At 41.2% G+C, this 16,888-nt stretch overlaps 1 protein-coding gene across 1 annotated transcript; it reads right to left on the bottom strand.

The window, feature by feature from the left end:
* Window positions 1–2,598: 2,598 nt before the first annotated feature.
* On the bottom strand, window positions 2,599–15,806 carry LOC146058540 (keratin, type II cytoskeletal cochleal-like). Its single transcript, XM_083170825.1, has 9 exons — window positions 15,354–15,806; window positions 14,986–15,206; window positions 14,459–14,519; window positions 11,087–11,182; window positions 8,558–8,722; window positions 7,892–8,017; window positions 5,810–6,030; window positions 4,943–4,977; window positions 2,599–2,774 (listed from the first exon to the last, which is right to left on the bottom strand). The coding sequence occupies exons 1-9, from the start codon at window positions 15,804–15,806 to the stop codon at window positions 2,599–2,601; spliced, it is 1,554 nt and encodes a 517-aa protein (XP_083026951.1).
* Between the last annotated feature and the right edge of the window lie 1,082 nt (window positions 15,807–16,888).

The raw sequence follows: 16,888 nt of genomic DNA, 5'->3' as shown, positions 1-16,888 counted from the left end.
TCATGTCTTACTCCACAAACATGTCAAGTACTTCACAGGATGGGAGAAACCGACATGAAAGAATACCAAGAATGCATAAAATAATGTAATTGTCCATCACCGGAGAAAAAATAATAACTCGCACAGCTGTCAGGATGCGCAGGCAGATAGTAATATATCTATTGATGTGTGACAGTCCATTCTTGTGAAGCGATTCATCAAAATTCTCTTCCATATCTATGACTTCACTTACACTAACAACAGAAACATAATCCTACAGAAATGTGTCTTCTACATGGATGACTGTCACCATGGATATGTCATATTTAAAATTTGGACAGATCAGTAAGGTATTATAGGGACAAGGATAGGATCAGTGTAGAGCCGCTGGTGTATTTTATCAAGAGCTATTCATACTATAGGTGTGTTTATTATTTTTAATAACGTATTTGAGGTCATTGGTATTTTGGTAAAAGCAATTGAAGTTTGTTTGACATTAAAAGGATGGAGGGATGCTCCTGCCATTATTCATTTGGGCTGATCCATCAAGGTCAACGCACTGTTCATTGGACACTGGAAGACTTCTTCAATGAGACCGCTGGTTATCGGAGAAAGAGATGTGCCAGCTACGTTAATAAAAAGGATTCAGAGTGAATTCTTGTTACGATAAGCAGTGATAATTGCAAGAGATTATTAGAGATTTTTTAAGAAATAATGATTATTATAATAATTATTAGTCACCAATGCAAGACTAAGGAGGCATTAACCTGAACAATACAACTAATTTTTATAGGAATGTCATGCAAAAAACATGGGAGAGGGGGGCACCAAAATGTATCTTGCCTCTTAGGATTAAGTTACACAGCTACAAGAACAGAAACGTTGTTCAAAGGAAAAAAATTATTAGCACCATACACACTTGGCTCCCCTACTGCAAGTTGTGGGAGGCTCTCAATTTTTACAATAGTCCCACGCAGCCCCGGAAGTGTAGTTGTCACTCCCACATCCTGCCCAGTCACTTATAAAATGTGCAGGATGATGATGACAAAAGGAAGAAAAACTGCAACATTGTTAAGGGGACGGGATAACAGGACCGGAATGACACCATTTAGCCCTATTATTTAGCCTGGGAATCACAGGCATTTCTGCATCTTGGGGGCATGGTTTGATGACATAACAGTCTGATCCCACCCTCACCCGTCAAAGGGAAGCACTGCATCTTCTCTCCAGGATTCTCATTGAGAAGAGGACTGAAAAGTAGGTAAGGATGACTAGAGGTATCTTCTAGGGAAATTTAAAGGAAAGTTACTTCACAGCACAATTGCCTCAAGGAGGGGATAGGGCTAAAATGATGGTAATTCGTGTCATTTTAGCCTGACCCTTTTGCGAGGATCTGCTTTACATATATATCCTGCCAGCTTCCGATGAAGCAGGTGGAATGCTGGATAAATACTCTTCAGGGGGTTACATGGGACTACCCCAAAAAAGGAGTACATACAACTTCCAGGAGAGTAGGTAAGTATTCTTTACAGAAAGGGTAGTAAATAAGTGGAACAGCCTCCCTTTGGAAGTGGTAGAGGCTAAGTAATAAGTGGAAGAGGCTATGAAATGTTTTGCATAAGCATCCATTCCCAGTTTGGGTGCAGGGAGGAAATCACTCGAATGTCGCTGACCATCGAATGAGTTCTACAACGCTCACAGATCTAAGACATCTATGTGGTGTCTTAGAACCACGAGCGCCCTGTTCGGGTAGCGGGCAGGCAGCTGACATCCACTGACGTCAGTTGCCCGCCCCAGGTCATCGGACAATTACCTTGGGAACGTCCAGCGACACAGCCCCCACCCCCTACCATAGTAGCTCGCAGACACTCAAAATCGCTCCCCTGCACGAACATGCAGGGGAGCGAGCCATCCAGAAAAGGAGCCCTAATGTGTGTCTATCCTAGAGAGAAAATTGTAACTGGAAACCATATTTAAATGTTTACAAATTTACAGTGAACCCGAAATTGTGTTAAGGTGCCCATAGACGGTCCGTTCCCGGAACGTCCGTTCTGTACTATGAGATGCGTGCTCCCGTGCATCTCATCATACGGTACACAAAGTATGTGCTGCACATACTTTTTGTACTAGCTGTTCATCGCATCGCTTTGCTTTGCATGCACAATGCATGCAATGCGATGTGATGTGTACTATATAAGTGCCAAACGGATCCGATGAATGGACTGTCTATGGGCACCTTTACATCTGCAAAGACCCAACCCCACTTATCTGAGTTCCTGAATAATTTGAGGTGATATTGGAGACATTGGCAGATGCTCTGCATAAAATGCAATGGTGCTGTAGATTTAAAATGCAGTTTATTTAAGAATAATGTGCACAAGTACAGAAGTAGTAAAGACAGTTCAAGACTTTCTAAATATCGAAGCAAAGATTAAAAACAAAGAACCTATGAATAGTGATTCCCCAAAGCTGCATGCAAACCAAAGTGCAATATTTATATGTGCCTTTGTGAATAATTGTGTTTGATCACATCAATACATATATTTAACGATAGATTAGCATATTTCAACATCTAATCAGAAGTTTGATATCACTGTAAAATTCATTTGAGTTGACTGCTTAGTTGCACTGCCTGCCGCTACTGCTAGAGGAAGAGGCCGCAGCGTGGTGTGATGCTGTCCCACTCCTGCTATGTTGTCCTGCAGTACTGCCCGCGGTACTCCGGGTGTGGTAGGAGCCTGATCCAGAGTCAGATGCTCCATGGCTAGTGGTTTTCCCAGCACTGCTGTGCACAGCTGTAAAGAAATACAAATAGTTATTAGGATCCTCAGCCCAAATTCTAGCACATATCCAGCATGTAAGACACATCATCAATAACTCAAGGTTAAATAAAGGACATTATAGTAAATCAAGGTAATTCACGATATAATGCAAATACAGTAGATGCAACAAATTGGTTGAGTTATTGTTAATGGATACAGAGACTTCTGGAGTCCGACAGAAAGGGGCGTGCACACACGAGACGATCACGTGCCCCATTCTGTCGGAAGCCGTGCAGCCGGCTGCCTGCTCTCCCCTGCTCCCTGCCTGTCTCCCTGAAGTGGAGACAGGCAGGGAAGCACTCGGTCCCTGCTCCCCGCTGCCTTTCAGAGTGGGACGTGTGAGTAAGTGAGCCGCATACAGGTCCCCATCCACCGGCCACACCCCCGCCAGCCGGTGTCAGAGCTATGGATATGTTGCGCTGGTGGGCTGGAAGAGGGTGGCTCAATCTTTATCTATTGATGCACTGTACACAATTACAGGTGCCATGTTAGTCACCATGCACTTTAAAAAGTTCTGTCATTGGAAAAGAAAGCTCTCACTGCAACTGTCCTAGGCAAGACTGCTTTATATTTGAAACCAAGACCACCTTAGCAGCATAGAGGAATGATGTGCGGATGCCCAGAAAGGGGGAGAAACACAGCATTACACGTAAGGCTGGAAGGAGATATATCAGACCTCCTAAAGTGAAGGTGTTGTCCCCTGCAACCAATCAGATTCAAGATATAATTTATCTAGTACATTCAGTAAACTAATAGCTCAAATTTGGTTGGTTGCACTCTTTTAAAGGTTTGGTAAATCTCGCCTTCACATCTCTGTATTTTATCAAAAGTCAGTTTAGGGATTTTTGAAAAACGCTGTTTATTATATGAATTGGGACGTTACTGGAAAAAAAATTGTGAGATATCAAATAATTGGCTCAGATTCCAATATATGGAACACATATATAATGCATTTATTATAAAAATAAGTTTCATATGGAGTGTAATGTTGTACATTATACCAACTTTCACCCAACCGTCCATCTAGTTGGTTGGTTAAACTGAAAATCTGATACTGTATAAGAGCAAATGACAATCAGAAATTTGCTCAAAATTGACATTTTTTTTTTTAAATCAAACTGATTAAACTACAGTACCTTGGGCCCAATTCGGCCCTGATCGCAGTACCTTGGGCCCAATTCGGCCCTGATGAGCATCGTAAGACTGCACATGTGCTATGTCCGCTGTGCACATGCATGAGCCCTCTGTGTGATCGCAGGCACCAACACCTGTGACCACTGTCCGCTCACTGTGTGATTAAAAGCAGGTGGTCATTTGGGAACATGCCAACAGCGTTTTCTGAGTGTTCACCCGAAATGCAGGCATTCCGTAGGAGGGAATGGCCACTGACATCATCAGCGGTCTCCTTCTCACCATGGCCATCGCACTGCTGAGTAAGTCTTGGCTTACTTGGCCATCCGAACAGGGGGAAATCCATTGGATGGTGAATGGCTTTCTCCCTGTGTGCATAGCTGCAAACAAATTCACAGTTGTGCACGGGTGCAGGAATTAGCATGTGCAGTGCGGTAGTGGCAGCATTTATCTGATCACTGGGATGTGAAGACTTTCAACCCAGCAATCAGGTCTGAATCAGGCCCCTTGTTTGAATGACTTTGTTTCCAGAAACTTACTAAATTGCAAATCACATTTGCTCCCATCCAGTACCAGATATTTATTCAATTCAACTAACTAGTTGGATGGATGGATGGATGGATGGATGGATGGATGGATGGATGGATGGAGGTTGTTCTACTGTATGGCTAGCACAAAAATAAGTGCCCCTTTGTATCACTCAGTTGTGAAAAATGTATATAAAACTTGTTATTTTGACAAGAAAGATGGGCACCTCTCAGATTTGGGATCCACAGCAGCTGCAGTCCCTGCACCTATAATAGTTAGGCTCTTGATAAGGATATTGGACTTGGACATACAAGTCAAGCGCCATCATTTCCTAATTTGTTCTGGAGTATCTTGATAAGGATGTTAGAAGATGTGACATTCAATAACATGTATAATGTACTCTTCAGCGATAGTGCCCTTATAGCCTACTCCAGGGAATATATCATCTTAAATGTACTCAAGATAGTAAAAGGCATACTTACATATTTTAATATGGTTGTCAACTTCTCCATGCATCCTGTAAAATAATAATAATGTTTGAGGAAATTTAATGAATCTACATAAAAATTAAGGGAAACATTAGGAAATTTGCCCTACATAGAAATATTCAATCACCCTCTTTTGGCAAAAAGTATCAATCACCCACTAATTTGTACTTATCTATTTACTAATTTTTCGGTGTGGGTCTACAGTGTAGGAAAAATGGAGCGCAATAAGATTAGAGTTACAAACTGGCCAATGTGAGCACTGTATATCACAGTCGGCACTCCATGAAATATATGTATCCAAAAGGTGCCCTCTAATGTGCGATCAACATAGATGTATAGCAGGCAGGGATGGCGGAGACAAAAAAGTCTGAAGCAACGTTTCGGTCTTTAATGACCTTTGTCAAGCCCAAAGCACATAGAGTTACACCTTACCTAAATCTCATTCACCCACCACGTGAACTGGTCATCTGCTCCCTCCCGTCGGTCCGAGTCCAGTGACATCACCAGCCAGTGACATGCACCTGTCGGTGAGTTCGACCTCCTGGCTAGGGAGTTCGAGCGCACCGGCGGGTGCATATTGCCTGCTGGTGACGTCACTGGACTCGGACTGACGGAAGAGAGCGGACGATCGGTTCAAGTGGTGGGAAGTCTGAGCCTCACCCAGATGGACTCGGACATGGCAAGTTCAGATGGATATGGTTTTCAGAAAACTTAACCCGCACCTCTCTACTCACACTGAGAAGCATTAAAGATCATTAAATTATGTTTTATATATATATATATATATATATATATATATATATATATATATATATATATATATATAAGGTCTCTGTGATTAGCACACATAGGAGCACCAACCTGCTCTCCTCTCCCTCCAGGAGAGTCCTGTATGTGGCAATTTCAATATCCAGAGCCAGCTTCACGTTGAGTAGAGCCTGGTAGTCACGAAGCTGTGAAGCTAAATCCTCTTTGGCTTTCTGCAGTGCAGCCTCCAGTTCACATAATTTGGATTTGGCATCTTTCACTGTATGCTCCCCGCGACCTTCGGCATCAGCAATGGCTTTTTCTAAAGCGGCGACCTTCAAGATATCATTAATACATGGATACTTGGTCAGGATTTAAAATGAAAGTACAAAAAGTTTAGCATCTTTCTCAATTGTGAACAATGTTTGCCATACATCAGCGATAAGTCCTACTGTGCACATTGGTAAGGCAAACTTCAGTCAATTACTTGCTCTATGGGGTGTGAAGACGTTTGTCACAGAATACTTCGTCTGACCAATCCATCAGCTCTCTGCTCAGCGTAAGTATGCCCCGCAATGATACACATACCAATATAATATCACATGGAGATCAGAGACAGGTTATACATTAGTCAATCTAGTTTTCCTCCAAGGTACAAGGGTAATCAGGGCCGTAACTAGGGGGCATTGTCTACACAGAGCAAATTGCGACACTGTATCGTATCTACAGTCATCATCACCGAGTTGCCTGGATTAGTCCAACCTTTTCTTTTTGTGTCTATTCTTTTTCAACAAACAAAATGGCTGAAGGGTACAAGGACCCCATAGGGTTATAGTCCTAAATATATATAGTCAATTCATAGTGATTGTACACACTGACTGGGTTTGGTACACAATATCGTTTAGTGACATCACTGTGACCCACTGAACATGCGGGTCATTGGCTATATAGCCAAAGTTGACCTGCATGTTGAGTAGTCGAGGTGGTCAATAACGATGCATGGGAGCACGCATCGCTAATGACTCTTCTGCGTACGCACTAGGGCTACACTATTAAATTATTTTTTAGTCAAGTGTGTATGGGGCTTTAACCTTTACCAGACCTAATTTAATAGTATTCTTTCCCAATCCGACCATCGAATGATTTTGCAAGTGCTTGCAGATCTAAGTCAGCCTCTGCTGACCTTATATCTGCGGCGACTTGTACGGGAAGTGATGTCAACTGCCTGCCCCCCCCCGCACCCGCGTCACAGCCGTACTAGCATGGGAAGTACCTGTTCTTTTTTTTGTGTGTGTGTGGGGGGGGGGGGGGCATGTGGTAGGAAAATGGAGAACTGTGAGGCAATATTGTTAACATTTACACTGTCTATGATAACTTTTGTGGACAATATTTGAGTCCACAAGGGTGTTTGTTTCAAATATGTTAGCTCTAAATGGCAGATAAGAACCTGAAAGTGTCCATTATACTGTAAATGTCATTACTATGCTTTATAAAAATGTGTCGTATTTTAAAGCTCCAATGCTAGTATTAGCCTTCTTCGGGGAGATAATGCAAAAGTATAAAATTAACTTGTAAATCTAAAATTACAGACTTTCCATTTGTCGTCTTCCAACTGTTGCAGAAGTTAAACATTATTTCTTTTGGAATACAAATCAGTTATTCATAAAACATATTTAGCCAAAAGCAGTTGTGTTTCGATGTGTGAGATGTAAGAGTTATTGCATCTCCAATGCGATTCATTCCACCGTTACTGGATCAGGTATGTATAGCAATAGTAGTATTGACAATATGTGCCTAGAGCTGTATTTTACTTTCACAGGACTTCTGGGATTAGGAACAGGGAGTACATTTGCCCATGTACAGAATAATGGTGGCACGGCAGTGTGCTAAGTGGATCTGATTGGAGCCCTGTCAGAGGGAAATGCAGAAAGAGGCACATAGACTATTGGGTAACAACATCTAAAAATGGCCATCCTACGATAAAATCCAGGGTCTTTTTTAATTGCAGGCTATATGCAAGTTCATTGACAGGAAGTCGGCATGTGTGTGTGTCATACAGCTGTTTACTGGGAGTGCCAGGGAAAATGCAGGCATTTCATGGCCACAGTGATGCCGTACACCTTCCTCTCCCACCTGGAACTGCTTAGATCTCATGGGGCAGAGAACTAAAAAGGTACAAAGAATGCTCCACTGTACCTGTTTCTTTGCACAATCAGTTTCTGCGTGGACTCTCTTGATCATGCTGTTCAGCTCCAGAATCTCATTCTTGGTGTGTCGTAGGTTGTCCCCATGTTGGCCTGCTGTCTCCTTCAGCTGCTGGTACTATTCAGACCAAAGTGTAATTGTCACACATATTCATTAAGGAATCTTGTAGCATAAGATCAATAATAAATGAAATATTAAAATAGAATTAAATACAACTCTCATTAATTGTACACACACATGTGCAGTGGCACCTTGGTCTACACTTAGAATGTATTTGACCATATCAGTTGGACTTTGGACTCTGTTGCAGGACCAGTTGCACATAGATCCAAGACAAATTTAGCAAGTTGAACTTCAATGGATGTTTAAAACATGACTAGTTTTGGACAGATAGGGCAGTCATTGCAGAGATGTCACAACATGTTAAGGTGCCCATACACAGAGCGAGCATCTAGGACAAAAAGCATGTGATGTGCTACAGCAGTGTTCTTTTTGTACTAGATGCGATCTAGCACAAAAAGTATGGGCTGCACATACTTTTTGTGTTATGCGATGTGGTGTGCGCGGGAGCGCGCATCGCACCTGGAAAATGCACAGTGTATGGGCACCTTTAGAACTGAATGCACAAATCTAAGCACACAATACTGTATCACTTACTTTCTTATCATAAACGGCTTTAGCCTCAGCTCTGCTTTTGGCTGCAATGTCCTCATATTGAGCTTTGGCTTCTGCAATAATCGAATCCAGATCCAGGTCTCGGTTGTTGTTCATAGTCAAGACAACACTAGTGTCAGAAATTCGTGCTTGCATGTCCTCCACTTCCTGTAACACAGCAACGGTGTCTCTATTAGCCAGAATAACAATAATTTCATATGAAAATCTCTTAGAGGTGCACCTAGACTTGTAACATTAACAAATATATATATATATATATATATATATATATATATATATATATATATATATATATATATATATATATATATGTGTGTATATAACATTTAGTAAAATAGTAGAAATATGAAATAAATGTGTCATTCTTCAAGTGGAAAGAAGTATTGGAACATAAGGGCATGTACTGAAACTGAGGGAGATGGGTTCAAGGAAAATCGGAGGGAAAATTATTTCACAGAAAGGGTAGCGGTCTAGCCTCCCATCAGAATTGGTAGAGGCTAGGACACAGTACAGCAATTTTAAACATGCATAGGATAGACATAAGGTTATTCTTATAAAGAAATAAGTATCAATTAGGGTTTGAGGTAACAATATGGTTAAAAAAGAGGCAGAAGAGATGGGTTAAATGATTCTTATCTGCTGTCAAAGTCTAAGTTTCTAGGTTTCTATACATTTTGCTTCTCTATATAGGCAATTGTTTCTACAGAACTCCACAAGGAACCACGCAGAACCTAAAACCATTATTATCAGAGTGGGGAAAATATGGTATTTTAAAACCAAGGCCATATAATGTAGTCAAGGGCGCTGCTTTGCTACCCTGCAGTGCGGAGATTTGCCAGGCACAGTGGCGGATTAAGCACGTTGCAACAGGGGCGGTCGCCCCGGGGCCCCCACACATAAGGGGCATCCCACACCCGAACTGCTGCGGGTGTGGGGCTCCTGTCACCCTGTGCTTGGGCAATGGGAACTAGTAGCCAATACCGCTACTAGTTCCCATCTGCTGCAGGGACCCCGCCGCTGACTTCTCATACGCTTCTCATCGCTGACTGCTGAGACAACTGCAGGGACCCCCTGCCCGCCAGCCCTGCCTAGGTACCAACCTCCCAGGGGGGGGGTTGTCTGTGGGGGCCCCTACAATTTTGTTGTCCAGGGCCCCTCACAGACCTTCATCTGCCCCTGGCCAGGCAGTTCTTCCACACTTTCTCTGCCAGGTTGCACTGCTCTGGTGTTGGTTAAAGGCAAGGTCAGATACATAATTCCGAGAGCGTTAGAGAGACTTGAGATGTATTAAGGTGTGGTATTATTGTGGGTGATTAACATATCTTATATCTTAGGAGAAATGGGGAGCAAGTGTAGGTATTTGCAGACAAATGTTGCAGTACATAATAGTTAAAAGAGGAAGATCAGCATTGCTTTAGCAATATTTTCTTTACTTAAAAATATAAATCAGGCCTATAATATATGCAACTGCAAAAGTAACAAGACAAGTAACATGATCATGGCTACTTATTTACTGCAAACTTGGAAAGCTAATCACAACAATCACTCATTTTAGAAACACCATAATAACAACGAAGCAAATAATCTAAATGCTACCATGTACTGTACAACTCTTCAATCCTTACATGATTTCAGCATGCATATGCCACATGGTATTTATATAAATCCCCAGGATTATAGGGATGTGCTCACTGACAGAAAAGAACCACAAAGATCGTGGGAAAGATGGAAATTTGCACAATCATCTACAGCAGAGTTGACCAAACCTGTCCTCGAGATCTACCATCAGTTTATGTATCTCAGGCAACCTGTGGATCTATAGTAGAAATGAATGCAGCATGTTTGAAAATGTGACAGTTCGTAATGACTACAGCTGTGCACCAGCTAGCTGTTGTGGAAAATGTGGACCGTTGGTAGATCTCGAGGACTGGTTTGGACACCCCTGATCTACAGTACAGAGCTAAGAGCAAGGCTGTAACTAAAAGAGCTAGGGTAATATTTATCAAAACTTGGAGAATGATAAAGTTGATAAAGTTTAAGTAATAACCAAGAAGGTCCTTCACTGTCATCTTTAAACACTGTCTGTAAAATGACAGTTAGAAGCTGGCATCTCTCTCCACTTTTTCTGTCTTCAAGCAAACTACATTATGTGCGTGACAGCTGAAGTTATTTCACATGATGTTCTCTGTGAAATAACTTCAGCTGCTTAATGGCAGTCTAGATAAACAATTCAAAGATTTAATTTCAAGTCAGTATTAAAATGACAAAACATGTTATTGCATAAATGCTTACCTAAATGTAAATGCATAAAAGAAATAATGAAGGATTACATTTCAAACAGTCTTATACACCCTGCAATTAACCGGTATCATAAAATGTGGTAGACAACACAATATCTGCTATGCAATTGTTAATAATATAATGCTTTGATCTTGTATCTCAGATGGCTCCAGCCTAGACATTGATATGGACTGGATTAAAAAGTCATATTGGAAATAATATTATGAGTACCGCATCAAAGAGGGTCTTCAGGAAGTTGATCTCATCAGTTAAGGCCTCTTCTTTGGTCTCCAACTCAGTCTTTTGCATATACAAAACATCCACGTCCTTAAAAAGATGAAAGCCTGTTAGAAAGGTCACATACAGTAGAAGACTTTCTGAAGTGTAGCTCTCCAGAAATATGAGCCTAAATGTTTGCATTATTTCTATAGTTTAATCTACTGGAAGCAACCAAAATCCAAATTCAGTTGCATTGAATAAACCCTATGGGATGGACCAAACCAAAGCTTTTCATAGATCCTGTCAAAGCCTGGAGTTGGCACATTCCTAGTACAATTATTAATAATAATTGATTAAAAAAAAGCTAAGACAGAATTAAAACTGGTGTACACTGCTTAAAAGAAACATGAACAGCAAAAATGCAACAGAAACCCACAGGACCATAACCCATTTTGTTATCTTTGAAGACACCATACCAGAAAACACTGAAGTATACATGCCACGCCATGCTGGTTGCATGTGTACATCTGCCCAATAAGTCTGGGCCCCAGGGAGGCCTGGTACCAAGTACTATGGGGTTTACTTACTAAGGCCCTTATTCTGATCGGTGCGGATATTCCCGCATTCTTACGGAGCGGTCCGCACGCCACGGTGTTCTGCCGCGTGCGGCCATCGTCCGTAGAAACGCCCACGTGTCCTCCGCATTCGGACGGACTCACTCTTTAAGAACAGGGCGTGTTTACGGACGACATACAAACCATGCGTGTGCGGGAGAAACACTCCGATTCTGCACGGTATTACAGAGTATTACAGAGTATGCTCGGGAATACCGCATCCGAACGGGAGCCAAGCGGTGCTACCGCCCGTAAGCGGTGTATTTACGCCAAACAACCCACTATTATGTCAATTCTGCAATACATCACATGACCCACTTATTCAATTACCTATCCTCATAAAAAAATGCTTATTTGGAATTGGAATCAATTAGATTCCAATGTATCCTTACAAGCATGCCTAACACATGCATTGCACACATTAACCCTTACAGCAATTGAAGTGCCATGGTTTGTATTTTTTGGTATCTTCATTTTTTTGTCATTGCATCACAGTGGCATTGACTGTGAAATGTATATAAATAAATTTCTTTACTTTACAACAATTGTGTGGTTTAATTAGTACATGTCGCATACACATGTGTATTGCTAGTATTAATATTCAGTCATGTCCATTGTTAGCAGGTTTAAAGTGTGTCAGAAGTACAGCATATGTGGGTGATTAGTAAGGTTTCCTTGAAGCAGCAATGGTTTCAATTAAAGCACTGACAAGCGTCCTATTAGTGAGTAATGAGTAAAGGAGTCGATTTTATTGGGTTCAGGTGTTAATGCTTGTAGTCATTAGGCGGTCCGTTCGCCTCCCGCAGAAACGAGTGGTGTCCGCAAAGCAATAGTGGCCTTTTGGACACCGCACATTTCTTCCCTTTTTGTTCGCGTGCATTCGGAGTGGTATCCGAATGCACGCCCCCCAACATCAGTGTACTCCCCCGTGTCCGCCCATGTTTCCGCCCCGTTTTGCCCACTTTGAAACTACGCCCATGTGTCATTCCGCATGACGCCCATAATACGCCCATATTTCCCGAATGATTGCGGTGACCAGTTTTGTACGGGATTTGCCCGAACAGGTACGGAGTCAAGGCGTGGCACATGCGCGTAGCGTTCTCCACGCATGCGCAGACGCCGTAAAGACGCGATCCGAAAGTATGCGGTAAAGTACGCGTCAATCAGAATAAGGGCCTAAGATGGGAGTTCAATTTCAGATGGGATGTTGCTATGAACAGCCAATCAGAATCTACTTATTTATTTAGCACCTTCTAGAAGATGAAAAAAATAGAACCTGATTGGTCGCCCATAGGAACATCCCCTCTGAAATAGAACTTTCATCTTAGAAAATAAACCGCTATTGTTCTGCCCCTCCTGGCACCCCTGGCCACATTAAACATGTACTTTACTCAAAATCCCTATAAAGTGAATGCAATGTACATCCTGAAACACTGTAGTAATATCCTTTTAAAAACCTTCATCAGAAAAAGCTCTTAGTGCTGTTAAGATTAAATTCTGTTTTGAAGCTACATTTTGGTATAGTAATATATATATATATATATATATATATATATATATATATATATATAAATAATGGATGGATATCACTATTGGCAACAAGTAAAGAAAATATTTGCATTATTAAAAGAATAGTGTGGGTGTGGGTGAGATTTAATAGGATGAGAGATTCAGAAAGTGAGAGATTTGAGAAGAAACCTCCAGTTTTTTTTAAAGCGGCAATCATTTACACTGCCAAACAAGTATGATTTTGCAGTGTAAATGTTTGCCGCTTTAAAAAAAACTGGAGGTTTCTTCTCAAATCTCTCACTTTCTGAATCTCTCATCCTATTAAATCGTACCCACTAATTCAGTTTATCCTCTATGTAATGCACTCTTCACTTTTCAACGTAGTCCAACGTAGTCCCCATCCCTTTCCACGCATGTGCGCCAATGCTTGATGAGTTGGGACAAACCCATCGGAGATGAAAGCAGGTGGTTGTTGTCGACACCAGGACCGAACTGCAGCTTTCACCTCATGATCAGAGTTGAAGTGTTGAACCTTAAGGTGCTTTTTCATCTTTGGGAAGAGGTGAATGTCGCAGGGCGCAAGGTCAGGGCTGTACGACGGCAGAACCTACTTGAACTGCTGGTACTACAACCCTCTTCCCAAAGATGAAAGAGATTAAGGGTCAAAAATTCAACTCTGAAGTGACGAGGAAAGCGTCGGTCCTGGTGTCAACAATCACCAGCTTCCTTCTCCGACTGGTTTGCTGACTTGTAAAATGTGGCGCACATGCACGGAAAGGGAATTACATTAAAAAGTGAATAGTGCATTACATAGAGGATACAGTGAGTTATCAAGTACAAAAAAAAAAGTGTTCAAATGTGTTCAAAAATAAAAAAAACATAGCCATGAGAGCATTACTTTTCAATCCAGCATCGTAGCATGCTCTGATGTATTCAACTAAAATGTACCCCATTTTTAAATGAAAATATTTATTCTTGTCTGAAAATAATACATGGCTGAGACGCTGCATCACAAGTAGAATTTGGATAGATTCTCAATTTTATTTGCAGCAAAATAATTAATTTAAAGTAAAATATTAAAGTAATAGAAAAATCACAAGACGTTGCTACATCACAGAATCCACAAATCCAGAATTTGGTCATAGGGCTTAGATGCGTAAAGGTTTATGTGGACACATCTGTGTATTGCATGTAATAGTGGGCACTGCATTAAATACAATAAATTACTTTTCCATTTAGCTTTGTACACACAAACATTTACCTTTTTCTGGGTTACAAATTCATTTTCAGCACATGTACGCTTATTAATCTCTTCTTCATATCTAGAAACAAATATAAAGTTGAACCATATCATAGACAACCTAATAGAAAATGTTATACAGTACTAGATTTAAGTATTCATCACTGGGGGAAAACCGCTTAGTGTATACACACTGAGCGACTTTCCCCCTGCCCGGCACCATCAGCGCAGTGCTATGGAAAGCGGTCCACAAAGCCGCTCATCTGCTGCTATTACCAGCAGATGAGTGGCTTTCCTGGCAATGATGCGGGAGCGCGCAGCAGCGCTCATCGCCGGGGCATACACAATGGGTGGATTTGAGCTGAAAGCCGCTCAAACATGCTGTTTTGAGCGACTTTCAGCTCAAAGTCATCCAGTGTGTATAGGTCTTTATAGAGATTTGAAATGTGCAATTGTACAGAATGTCCTACTTAGAAATTTGACGAAAGAAGACATAGTATATTTTGAGCACACAACAAAACACAGTCTAAGATATGATTTGTACGTACTTGGCCTTAAACTCCTCTACAACATCTTGCATGTTTTTTAGTTCCCCATCTAGGCGGCATTTTTCATTTTTGGTGGTATCCAACTGTCTTTGAAGATTGCTAATATATGCTTCGAACAATGGCTTGATATTGTCTCTCCTAGAGGCCATTTTCTGACTATTCTCTTGCAAAAAGCACCATTTTGTTTCCAGAATTTGGTTTTGTTGCTCAAGGAATCTGACCTAAATCCACAGAGAGAATAAAAAACACAATTCAGCATGGATAAATGTTTGAACTAAAAGTTCCCAGATGAATAAATAATCACACATTCTCTAGTATTTGAAGGAATTGAACATTTGGAAAACTGTTGGTGGATGGAAACGTCTTACCTTGTCTATGAAGCATGCAAACTTGTTGTTAAGAGACTTAATCTGCTCCCGTTCTTCAGTTTTGACCTTCTGGAGAGCTGGGTCAATATCACTTTTGATTGGTTGGAGAAGCATATGGTTGACAGTGACATTTTGTATACCTCCTGGAGGACATACAGGGAAACTTTCACTGCTTCTGCCTGAGCTTTTATTGCCACCCATGCTGAATCCCCGATGACTGCTAGGACTGATAGAAATCCTTTTGTTTCCTCCTAAGCAATGTAGACTCGATGTGCCGAACCCACCACTTCTACCACTGTGATGGGCATGGTGACCTCCAGAGACTCCAGATCGTACTAGCGAAGAGGAAGAGAAACTGTGGCTTGTTCCACCATGCCCACCACCAGTTGAGTAACTGCTAAAGCTCTTGCCACAGGATCCTCCAACGCTGCACTTGCCAGCTTGCCTACTCATTGTAGCTTCCTATAGATGTGCTTGCACAAAGTGAAGAAGCAGATAAAAGGATAGATTTGACCACATTGAGGGAGCAAGCCTTTTATATGCTTTGAGATAAGGGCTTGGTTTTATTGGAAAACCATAAATTTCATGCAGTAAAGGGCTTGTTCTTGGGCATGGCAGACCTGGCACTAAGCTATCTTTCCTCACTTACTGTACTAAATATAGGTGTAAATTAGGGTGCCCTAATTCCTCTGTGAAAATATAAATTACTGTTTATATGTGGAACGTAAATGAAATTTAAATTAAAAATGTTTTATAGGCAGCGTTATCACAGAACAAGTTTGTCCTCATAACTAAGAGATCACTACAACAGAATGTGAAGCCCATCTGTTAATCTGTACATCCTGTTTATTTCTTACAATGTGCCATCTATGTCTTCACTTTTACAATGATTAAATATTGCTCTATTGGGGCTGAATTTCTTCATATTTCCCAGACGTATATATGTTGGTATGCCAACAATCTGTTTGTGAACTAACTTACCAAGGGGATGTGCAATACAGTATTTGCTGATATGAAAAAGTTAATGCCTAAGTAGTGCAAATGAACCAATTTATTAACGTAATTCCTCATCAAAAGTACTATAGAATAATTTATTATGACCTATTCACCCAACATAAAGCATCCACGGCTAAAATTGCTTTGATGTATACTTTTGGGGATTTATTTTCTGCTATTTCCCATATCTGTAAAAACTGCAATGATGTATCATATATGTCCAAGATGTCATTCCAGATTTCAAAGTTAGGTTATCAATTAGGCTACCACATTCAATATTGCTGCTCTGCACGCCATAGTTGAGGTGAACGTCAGGGTGGCTGTGGCAAATTAGAGAAAGAGGGAGACATCTCATTAGGATCCATCTGGCTTGAGCAAGGTTTGTGCATGGTGGAAGACTTGGTGCCAAAACATGATGCCTAGGTTTTATGATGGTCTCTCCACATCCATCTGTTTTGACCTTGAGAACAAACAACAGTCAGCCCAGTGGACCCCAATTGGAGGTGTACTGCTGCCAAATTTGTGATTTTCGGGGGGGT

Source organism: Crinia signifera, chromosome 2, assembly GCF_055691185.1.
Source record: "Crinia signifera chromosome 2, ASM5569118v1, whole genome shotgun sequence".
Lineage (NCBI taxonomy): Eukaryota > Metazoa > Chordata > Amphibia > Anura > Myobatrachidae > Crinia > Crinia signifera.
This window is presented reverse-complemented; position numbering and strand designations above follow the sequence as displayed.